General features: G+C 42.3%; 1 protein-coding gene across 2 annotated transcripts; it reads left to right on the top strand.

The window, feature by feature from the left end:
* Positions 1–783: 783 nt before the first annotated feature.
* On the top strand, positions 784–11,462 carry LOC127772509 (uncharacterized). Of its 2 annotated transcripts, XM_052298437.1 has the most exons (10): positions 784–1,247; positions 1,354–1,503; positions 6,862–6,989; positions 8,445–8,717; positions 8,799–8,929; positions 10,206–10,323; positions 10,390–10,482; positions 10,562–10,636; positions 10,712–10,789; positions 10,873–11,459. In XM_052298437.1, exons 1-10 carry the CDS (start codon positions 860–862, stop codon positions 10,888–10,890), a joined length of 1,452 nt encoding a protein of 483 aa, XP_052154397.1. In that variant the 5' UTR covers positions 784–859; the 3' UTR covers positions 10,891–11,459. The 2 variants fall into 2 exon arrangements, with proteins under 2 accessions (XP_052154397.1, XP_052154396.1); XM_052298436.1 differs by having other exon boundaries at positions 10,712–11,462.
* Positions 11,463–11,657: the final 195 nt, after the last annotated feature.

The raw sequence follows: 11,657 nt of genomic DNA, 5'->3' as shown, positions 1-11,657 counted from the left end.
GGGAAGCAACACATTGACCACTTTGTGGAGTGCCGGGAGGAAAAAAATGGGTTAGGCCTTGTTCGGGTAATCCCTGTGAGAGAGGGATTGGAGGGGATTTATTCCACACCTATTGTGGTGTGGAATTATTCCCCCTCAATCTCCTCCAATCATTTTCAATCCCCTCTAAACCCAACAAGGCCTTAGGGTTACAAAGACTTTGCACGAATCTACTAAGGCCTATCCCCTTGATTGAGAAGATTTAGAGCAAGTTTAATAGTGTAGCCCGTTGCTGGCTATAAACTTATACCATGTCATCAAGAGACAATAGATAGCTACTACCACAATAGTTAAGATGAATAGTTTATCAATATATTTATCGTCAGTCTGTGGTTGTGTTGACTGCTGACCAGCTCCTCTCCACTCTGCTAGTGAGCCCCGTTTTCTTGAAATGCGTGTGTAGCTCGGCGACTAAATTGTCGTCCGCTTGCGCTAACTCTCCATCATTTTCCCCTCCAGCTCAGCAACCCAGCCTACGTGGGACCCCTATCGCCGGCAAGGGAAAGTTTATTGTACCTGCTCTTATTCCACTCATATTATTACATGAAATTATTTTCTCCTCAATCCCCCAATCCCCTTTCCCTGATAATAAACCGAAGAAGACATGACCCTAAAGTAATTCAATAGTTGAAAGTTTGCAAGATATTAGGAATTTAGGAGGGGTTTCATGATAATGAGGAGTACACTCCACACTCCACAGTCCCCTTACCTATATAAATTATTGGTGAGAGAGAGAAGAGAAAACACCCACCACCTCCCTTGTCGTCTCCGCGCTTCGCTCCGGCCTCCCCCACACAAATCATCCGTCCCGCCGGCGAGGATGCCGCCGAAACGGAGCGGTACCATGAAGGCGACGGCGGCGGCGGCGGTGGGAGCCGCGGGCACAGCGGGAGCTTCTCCAGTCGGCGGCGGTCCAGCGGGAGATGCAAGTGCTGCTGCGGGGAGGAGGGTTACCCGCCTTCGATCGAGGGAGCTAGGGCTGGAGGCGACGACGGGCGCTGGGGGGGATGTCGCGTCGGATGATCCGGGGCCGGCTCGGAAGAAGGGGAAGGTCCAGCCGGCGACGAAGGGAGCCAAGGGTAAGGCCGCACGAGCGGATCCCCCTACCCCGCCGCCGCGTCCTAGATTGCCGCCGTTCCCTAAATCCGGCGATCCCATGGATTTTCTCAAGTGGGATAAAGAGTTCAGGAGGATCTGCGCTCTTCCAGGTTAATTTATGCTTAATTAATTACTACTTTTCTCTTTAGCCGATGTCACTAGGAAGAAGGAAAACAACTGAAATTTTTTGCTCTGTTTGTTGCGCGATTTCTTCAGAACCTGCAGGTACTGTCATCCCTTGCACTGTCAGGAGGAAGCCTACGGGCCCTCGCACCGTCAGCGTCACGGGCGTCGCAAGCGTAGCAGACAATAGCATGATCCGGAAGGCTTCTCGTTCCGTCGTCGGCATTTCCTCCAGGATACCTGGTAAAAAGATTGCTGCTAACGATCAATTTCAATTACAATCCCCTCCAATTACCAGCTGCTTCTTTTTTTAAGACTAGGAATCGTGCACGTGCAAGGCACGTTTAAAAATTTAGGAAGTACATTTAAAATTAGAAGGTATAATAAACTGTCAGAACAGGCATAATCATATTTTCTGAACATTCTTGCTTTTCATCATCTATTGAATTGAAAAGGTTGTTAATGACAGAAATAGCCAAAAGCAAAAAAAAAAAAAAAGTCATTTCACATAGCCTCGTCAAAAGACTAACCACAGTAAGGATTTCTTTTAAAGAAAAATAACTTTTGTTAAAGGGTTGCCATGCTTTTTCCATATAGATGAATTGCTATGTATAAGAAACATGAGAGATTCCTGGCACAAGAACAGATTAGAGAAAGGCAACCGAATAAGAAAACAATTCAAGAGCTACAATGGTCTTCTATATTCAACAGGATTGCTTCAAAAATCTATTTATCATTGTAACAAATAGTGGAAGAACATTAGATTGATATCGCTGATATCTTAAAGCGAGAAGATACATAACACAACATTCTTTAAATTGAAGTAGCCACTGACACTATTTATATTTGATAAATAGTAAACATTACATAGCATAAAACAAAATCCATACTGTGATAGTGGTGCAAAATATTATTTATTCTAAAGGCGTAATGGAGCTGCAAATTATTGAGTAGTGCACATTTTTCCTACAACCATTATGCCTAAGGGGTGGAGGGTATATCAATGACTCCAACTCTTGGAGGGATGGTGAATTCCTTCTTGCTCGTGCGCTTTCTTGGGCAAAGTAGAGAGAGGGAGGGAGGGAGGGAGGGAGGGAGAGGGAGAGGGAGAGGGAGAGAGAGGCCCCTATCTCACTGCATTACTTCTCTCACAAAAAAATGGAACCTGCTCTGAAATGGAAAATGGAAATTTCTAACTCAAGAATTTACTGGAGAACAGTCGAACCCACCAATGTGAACTTAGGTTACTATGCAGGTACAAATGCAAGGGCAGTGGACACAACAACTGTTGTTTTTTATTAGTTGCATTCGATCAGAATGATGGAGCAGCAGGATGCTCTGGGTCGTCTGGTTCAAACCTTCCATACATTGATCTCTGATTTCTGATTTGAATTTAAAATAAGTATAAATAGACAAGTGACAACCAACCCGAGAGGCCAAGACATTCCTTTCAGCACAGTCCACATGTGGATTAGAGGACCATGGGCTGAAATATCTACTGAACATACTGATGCTATTCACTTTAGTACCCTCAATAAGTTCATTTTGCCTTCAGAACACAATATGTTATTCCTGTAGCAAAACAAAAGAATCAGGATCACCAATATATAAAAATTGTTCGATCCTATGTAGTTATGCCCTGAACATAATGAACAACAATGACGGACTCTGGACGCAACATCTCCCAATGAATTAGGGGAATAAACAATAGAGGGATATAAGCGATTTCAGGGTTACTTGTCCACAACAACTGATCGGGTATCAGAAAATAGGGCATATTTGTTTCAGCCGAGAGACCCTTGGGGGTCTAGTTTTAAGGCGAGTAGGCCTATTGAGATGCACATAAGTACCTTTTTCATCTTATCACCCCGCCTAGTGACTTTGCAAGCATTGCAGGGTGTAGGTTAGCCAATTAATATCATCCTTTTTTGTGAATAAATTTGTCTTTGGATCCACTCAAACCAAAATTCTAAGAGTTTGGTCCTTGGATAGGTTCATTGTGAAGGCAAGCTAGGAAAAAAAAGATCACCATAATTCTATCAATTCACCACCAGTTGCCCGTTGGAAGTATTTTAAGTCTTGGTAATGAAAAGTCAGCCAAGCAAAAGTGGCAGTTGGCTATAAACATTCACCCAGGGAGAAGAAGGCCAAATGTGGAATAACCAGGCAACACAGTTATCGGTGTAGATAGCCCAATAAGGCAGTCATAGACATTTTCCCGTTTAAATCAGCTTTTATCATTTTACCCATTCTGCACACCAACCAAGCACTACTCAAGTTTCCTTTATTAAGAGAAGTGATCTTCAGCAAAATTTCTTGTTTCAACAGCAAGTAACTACGGGTCACTCATAACCTTCTAATCCTCTATTCAAGTTTCCTTTATTAAGTTCAGAGAAAAAAAGTATATGAACTATGAGTTGTTTCGTTAAGTATGGCAAACTAAATTAGCATCCAATCAAAATGATAAAAGCATGCTATACATGACATCAAACAACAATGAGAAGCTGTACACAATAATCTCCCTCGCTCAATTTATCCACGCTATCGCTGCTACTGTACCTTTGATAAGAGAGACACTGGGAAGAGAACTCACAGGTTGAGGTTTTTGGATTTATAGCAGCTGCCGGTCTTGTACCTTTCCTGCTTCTCCGTCGCGCAGGAAAAAGGACAAAAGGCCACCGACTTCTTCTCAGATTCATTGTTCGCCTCCTCTGGGAGAAGTGGCAGCGGCAAGGGTGGATGTGTCGGCAGCAGAGCGGACCAGGATGGAAGGATCGGCGGCAGAGAGGTCCGGGACGGCGGCATCAGCAGTGGAGGGCCCAAGGGGAACACTGGGCCATTGATTACGGTGGAGACGGAGATGGAGCAGCCCCGCCAGCTGAAGGGCAGACCACCACGGCTGGGAAGGATGCAAGAAGTGTCGTCCGCGGCGGGAGGAATAGATTTCCGGCGATTCCGCGGCTGTAGAGAATGCGAGAAGTGTCGTCCGTGGGCGAGACTGCGAGAGGAATCGATTTCTGGTGATTCCGCGGCTGGAGGATGTGATTTGCGACGGGAGAATGCGATTTCCGGGGAGAGGAGGCGTGCGGCAGACTGCGGATGGGGGATGTGCGCAGTGGTTGGAGGATGTGTCGTCCGGGAGGAATAGGCGGCAGCGTTATTATCGTGAGAGGACTACGTGATGCAGCGATGGGGTGGTGAGGCATCACGGCGGGGTCAGCGCGTACGCGCGTGGCTGCGGTGGGTCCCGGGCGGTAGTCCAGCGGAAGGGGGAACACGTGAGAGGAGGGGCGGCAGCGAGTAGCACGGCGGCGGCGGTGGCATAGCGCGGGGAAAGGGGGGCAGAGTAATCAGGTCGGGCACGTGGAAAGAGCGGTGGTGCGGGCGTGGATAGCGCGAGGTCGCCCAAGATGGATTCAGTGGAAGATTTCAGCGGATTAATGGATAAGATTATTTTACCTGGTGAATGGATGGATGAGATGAGTTGGGATGATTTGGCATGTAGGATTGGAGGGATGCAACTCCTCCTTTTTATATTAGTATAGATATCAACAATAATGAGATGGCCTATTTTAGTAACTCCCTGTTACTCATTTGCCATGAAAATAGTGCAACGTTAGAGCAAAATTACTTGACAAACACTTGAAAAGCTGAAAGCAAGAGATTTGTCTTTCAGTGGGATTGAAGATAACTCCACTGTCTAAAAAAAGAACTATGATATCTGTTGATAAGCAGATGAACTCCACTATCTATACAATGGTTTTCCTACAACCACAAGGACTTCATATGTGTTCTTCTCACATTGCAATCGAAATAACATTTATATGATCACAAGAGGAAAAATACCTGGGAATGAAACTTCAGAGAGTTCTTGTCGACGAACAAAAGACCATGCAGATCGATTACTTTACTTTAGATCTTTGAATAATCACGCACCTTTTTGCGCCGTTGGACATTTTATATACATAAAAAACCTTATTTATGATAAACCAGTTCAAGTATGAACTAAATTAATTTTTCAACTTCAGTAGACAGTGAGTTACCTCAAGAACATATGCTTGTCTTGAGGGCTATTATAGCAGAATAAGTACCATAAGTATGAACTAAATTAAATTTTCAACTTTAGTAGACAATGAGTTACCTCAGAATATATGCTTGTCTTGAGGGCTATTATAGTTGAATAAGTACCATGAACTGCAAAAAATACTAAAACTTTGTTCAAAACCAACAACTGCAACCATTGCACCATGGAGCCCATTCTCCAACGAAAGGAGAGACAACAGTGAATAACTAACCTACAGTGGCCATAAAAGATTATCAAGTACAACCTTTGCCAAGATGTAGAAATGGTATACTAATTTATTTTATGGAAAAAGAAACCCAACATGTCTTCAACATGTCTTCCTAGGCACTCTGACATTTTGTCTAAACTGTGCATGTTTCTCCATAGCTAGCTATGGGAGGTCCATATCTTCTCTCAGAATTCATGAAAGTGCATATCTGAAGACATTTGTTTCTTTAATGCTCAAGCACATGTATTCATAGGAACAACTCACAACAATTGAGATATCAGCTTCATTAACAAATTTTTTTGATACAACAGTTGCCCAAATTGAGACACAAAGAAGTACCTGCAATACACAACATTAGCTCAGGAGGCCCTTGTCCTGATTGGCTTCCTCTTAATTCCTGAAGCCCGTTTGTGGATGTCATGCTATATTCAAATTTCCAGCACCCATGGAACTTGCTGGATATTTCACTCAAGAATCCGCATGGCCACATCAAGCCCCAAATGCATTTTCAGATACAAAATATATGTCAGTCCATAGGGACAGAACTATAGAGGAAAAAATAATTTGTAAATTTGCAAAGTAGAACCTGATGCCATGAAGATTCCATCAACCATGCAATTAACCTACTTATAGGAAATCAACCTCCAACATGGATACAGGAACATGTATCCAGCAGTATCGTCTTTAGTCCAGAGGCATTGCGAGGGATGGTATGATGTTGCCATTGCACCCTGCTATGAGATCGCCTTCTCCTGCCTACAACCTGAGACCACTGACCAGTGGAGCAAGAGAGGATGGATCTAAAAAACTAAATATTGTTTCCATTAGCAGACTAACGAACGAAAGCTTATCTTCGGCGAAAGGGGGGAACCACCTCGACGGCGGCGGTGGAGTGCGGCGGTGGCTGGGGATGACCTCGGCTCAGGTGGGGCAGTAGCGGCTGGTGACGACCTTAGCTCCGGCGGGGGGCAGCAGCGGCTGGTGACGGCCTCGACTCCGGCGGGGGCAGCGGTGGCGGGGACACGCGAGGAGGAGCGAGTAGTGGACGGCGGAATCATCTCGCGGGGGCGGAGTAAACACGCGGTGGAGGGAGTGCAGGCAGAAATCGCGGTGGAGGGAGTGGAATCGGTGAGCGGTAGCCGGTAGGGACGGTTGTGATGCGTGCAACGTGGATGGACGGTAGGGATTGATAGATGTGATTTGGCCTATAGGATTGGAGGGGTACAACTCCTTTTTATATTAGTAAGCTTTTATTCAGATCAAGATAATTATATTTCTTACCAGCTACTAATTCTTCCTATGTTTTCAGATGGGAAGGAGATTATGCAATGCAGTGGTATCGTGGTCGATTGGAACAAGACCAGCAGGTTGGCAACAATCGTAACTTGCTCTGCAGCCGTGTGCTTTGATGGTGCACTAGTCCATCCCAACCCCAAGGTATGCAGAAAACAAACCTAGCTGGATTGATTAATGGTAACACTTGGACTATGAAAGTTCTCTGTAAATTCCCCTTCAAATCTTAATAATGTTTGGTCAGCCTCTTCCAAGACTGAAAATTAATTAACATAGGATAGATATGTTTGCACAATAGCATTCCAGAATTAACCCTTGTTCTTTAGATAGCTATGGGTCCTACATAAACTAGTTGACACCCCGTGGGTTGCGGTGGGCACACTATAAAATTTTCGAAGTGCATAAAATTGATGCAAATTTTGGTCATTGAATCAGCATATGAAAAAATAGAGATTTACAATGTTGAGATAGAAATTGTGTCTAAATGTTCGTTTTTCAATTAGGAAAGCAACCCCAATTCTCATGGTTCCTGACATTCTAGCAATACCGGGCTGGTCGATTTGCTGGATGGCTGCGAAGATATGTTAGGTGTAAAATCAGGATTAATCTCATGGCAATATGATTAATTGAAAAGTTCAAAAGTTTATAGAACATATAAAAAGTTATCTCACCTTCAGCAGTTATCCCAAACGAACCTTAATGGCTGCCTTCATCTGATAATCTAGGCTACATGCAGGCCTTATTTATAGCAACTCCAATCTGTATTCCAAGAAATCAATATATTTTGAAACTGAATTCATACTGAAATTTGTGTTTCGAGGTCGGTAGAGATAATTGACATTTGAAGGTGAATATAAAAACTGTACAATAGGAAAGCTAAGGCCAATACTGCTTCTTTACTGAAACAAATCTACAGCAAGCAATGAAAGAGAGAGGAAGAGTGTTTAGTTTTTTTTACCACTTCATTAAGGAATGATATATACCAATTCGATGAATTGTTGCAAATCCTATTGGACGGATACCTGTGAAAATAGGTAGAAACCAATTGATTAACTAATAGTCCTTGTCATATATCAGGATGAAGAAAAATCTAGCAAAATCAACCACCTGATTGGAACATGTACAAAGCAAAATGAAAACGATTAGTGAGGGTTAGGAGCGTGCTTTTTTTTTTCCCCACAAGGACCGCTGTGGGTATGGAGCGTGGGTGAGGTGGGCTGCGCCAATGGAAAACATTGATGGGGAGCTGGCCCAAGATATCAACACCGTTGATCTGGAACCATGAAGACCAATCCAAATGTCGAGAATTAACGATGACGTGGTGCAACGTATTGCAAGCTTTATAGTATTAATTGCTATAGTGGGTACTAACTATATAGGAAGAAGGGATGGCTAGCATATTATGACTCGGAATTAAGAGTATATTTGCATAGGAAGCATGAGAGGGGATAGTACATATGTTTATTCCGTGTTCTTATTATCTTTTTCTGAATTGTTTAATTTTGTCTTTTCATTCTTATTGTTTCAACTGTGCTATTCCTGTTCATAATCTTTATTGGATCACATGATTCAAAACCATGTGATCATCTCTTTTTGCAGTTGCTCGTACATTTGCCTAATAGGTCTACCGCAGAAGGACAATTGCTTTTCTTCAATGCACACTACCGTATTGCATTGTTGGAGGCCTTGGTGGACTCTCCATTGGAGCCTGCTAATTTTGGCTCTAGTCCAAAATTTGGACAAAAGGTGTTTCCCTTGGCAAGGGACAAGAAGTCATCCTTCTTTGCTAGGTCTGGGACAGTCCTGTTGCAGGATCCACCATTTTTTTTGAAGTACAAATACTGGTTATCTCTCAGCTCTGCAATTGAACTGGTATAAGGATTATTGTTGTTGCAGTTTTTTATCCATTCCCACTTTCTTGCCTATTTAGTTTGTGTTATTTCTTTGATGCAGTGTGGCACTGGAGGACCTGCGATTGATGGGCGTGGCGATGTTGCAGGGATGACATTCGGTCGTTTGCCAAATCCGGATGTCCTTTCTATCTCTATCCTGCAGACATGCATTGACATGTGGAGGAGATTCAGGTTCATTAACAATCTCTTTTATTACTGTATTGTTTCTACTATTCTTTTGATGTCTATAAAATTGTGGCATGTTGGGTAGGTTAACTTCAAAATTTAGATAATATTTAGACATATGTTTATGTTGGTATTGAAAACATATAATATTACAATCCTAACACGAGTGTTTAATCAGCGGCGAAGCCATAGCCCCCTGCCCCCCGCATTAGCAGTGGCACATGTCAATCTAAGGATTTAACGGATATTACAAGTCTCGTGTAACATTATTTTACAATAAAATATCTTTCTTAAACTGAAATCTTCTTGCTGTAGCAGTGACGGCGTCATCACTGTCTCGCCAAAACTCTGACCATGTCATACGATGAATCTCTAGAGAAATCTTGGCACCCCAACCTTCAAATCGTGGCTTTACCTCTGTACAGTGGCGGACCCAGGATCGAAATCCTGGGTGTGCCCACGTCAACCTCAAGTGCAAAAATCAAAGTCCAGTGCTTATAAATACCATGTGATCTCAAGAGCAAAAAGTCAAAGTTTTAGTGCACATAAACTCCCTATTTTCCTTCGCATATAGTTGATTGGTTCAACTTGATCTCTCCCTACAAATAATAGAAAACACACCTTCAATTTAAACTCTCACTAATTTTAGTTTTTAATTTTTCAATCAATCTCTGTCACCTCCAGAGAGAAGAGAGAAGATATCAGTATGATAGAGAGATTCAGAGAAAAAAAAAGTAAGAATGTAAACTAGGACGGCTGGACAGGGAAGTCCTAGCCACTTCGCTGGTCGCTATGAGCCTGCGACTTCTGCCAACTTCCCATGTAGCCATGGCCCATGACAGAGGTTCTTGGTCTTTGATTTCTGCTAGCTTGTTTGAGGCAATGAAGCAACCATCGAATGTCTAGGTCCATTGTGCATACTACTCGCTATTTTTTCCCCAAAAATTGTGGGTATACCGGTGTCTCCACTCCTGCCCCTGCCTGTGTACAATTTCACTGTCCTATATGCATAGAAATATTCAATGCCTGACTCTTTAAGATTAGCTACTTATGTTTAAACTTTAGTTGTTATACTTGGTATACTTTGTAAGAAATTCCACAAATTCTTGACGGACACATAGGTGTGGCATATAATATTAGCGAATTGTCTTTGTCTTTAATAGTCTGTGTAGCTCTCTTTTATATCTTGCAGTGTAGTTTTATGTGTTCTTATCAAACATTTTAATATCTTCAAAATAATTCCTTGTCAAAATTTGAAGTTAGTGAATTTGGCTTATTTCAGTCGTGTTGCTCGCCCTTTTCTTGATATGGACTTGATAGCCTTTGAGACGTTGGATATTACACACCAGGAGGAGATTGAATCGGAACATGGCATTACCGATGGTTTCATCGTGGACTTGGTATAGATATATTCGTTTTACTTCAGTTTTCAGAAATATATATTTAAATTATTTTGAACTTTTTAGGTGTGCGATGATTCCACTGCTGGGAGACTTGGTATTTCCAGGGGTGATGTCATTGTTTCATACAATGGACTTCGTGACTTCACTCTGCATACGGTACAAAGTTTATGATTGTTTTCTTAGTTTTGAAAGGTGCAAAACAGTATTGCTTATATAGTGAAATTTTTATAAGCAGTTTGAGGAGTACCTTCTCAATCTTGGCTGGGGTTTTCTTGAGAGTACAGATCCGAGCTGGACGATCAATTTAGAGGTATATTTCATAGTCTTCTTGGTGTTGAGAATATTGAAACTAACCACTGAAAATATAATATATATTTTCTTGTAGCTTGAGATATATGATCCTGTTAGAGGTACTATCAGCGGTGTTACCTTCCCTCTGGGATTTTCTGATATTTGCGAGGATGTATGTAACATTTTATCTTAGTTTATTGTTTTATGTGATATATTTTTAAAAAAAATTAAACTGACAAACTTGTGAAAATTTAGGTCCTTGTACTGCCATGAGACAGCTGCGGCATAAATCGTCAAAGCAATGTGGCTAACTGTCGCTATACAATATGCCTTTTTTTTTGTGGCAATTGTTTTGTGATGTCATATATTATCTTTTTTTTTTTTCTGGTGATATTGATCCTTTTTTTGTTATGCGGTAGGGCTGTTTGTGACTTGCAAGGTTTCTGGTGGCCACGATTACAAAACTGAAAAAAGATGAAACATATCTGAAATGTTTTTTTAGGGTAAATCTTGGTAGCATTTTATTCACCTAAAGAAACGTGCTTACAATCCTCATCAAGATAAGGTAAAACAAAACCTAGAGGAACCGAAACCTAGGTTGTGAAACAACTAGTAGAAAGACCTTCCTTCGCTAACCTATGTGCTACCACGTTTGCCGAACGATGAACCTAAACTAATTTCACAGCTTGGAACTCACTCAAGCTGGATTTCAAATCTTGGATCAAGGTGACATGGATAGATTGGTTTATTTCTTTCTGTCGCACCATATTAACCACCTCCAAAGAATCTGTTTCAACATTACCTTTATAGCTCCCATCTCCCTTGCCAATTCAGTAGCTCTTCGGCAAGCCAGTATTTCAGCTATCGTAGCATCTCCAATATGAGAACAATGTTGTGTCGCAGCTGCCATGAACTCACCTCTATCATTTCTCATCACAGCACCAAACATCCCCTCTCTGTTCCGTTGCCAGAAAGCCTCCATCGGCATTTACTTTCACCCAGCCGCTCGGAGGCTTTTCCCATACCTGTGACGGTTAGGG

This window comes from Oryza glaberrima, chromosome 5, assembly GCF_000147395.1.
Source record: "Oryza glaberrima chromosome 5, OglaRS2, whole genome shotgun sequence".
Taxonomy (NCBI): Eukaryota; Viridiplantae; Streptophyta; class Magnoliopsida; order Poales; family Poaceae; genus Oryza; species Oryza glaberrima.
This window is presented reverse-complemented; position numbering and strand designations above follow the sequence as displayed.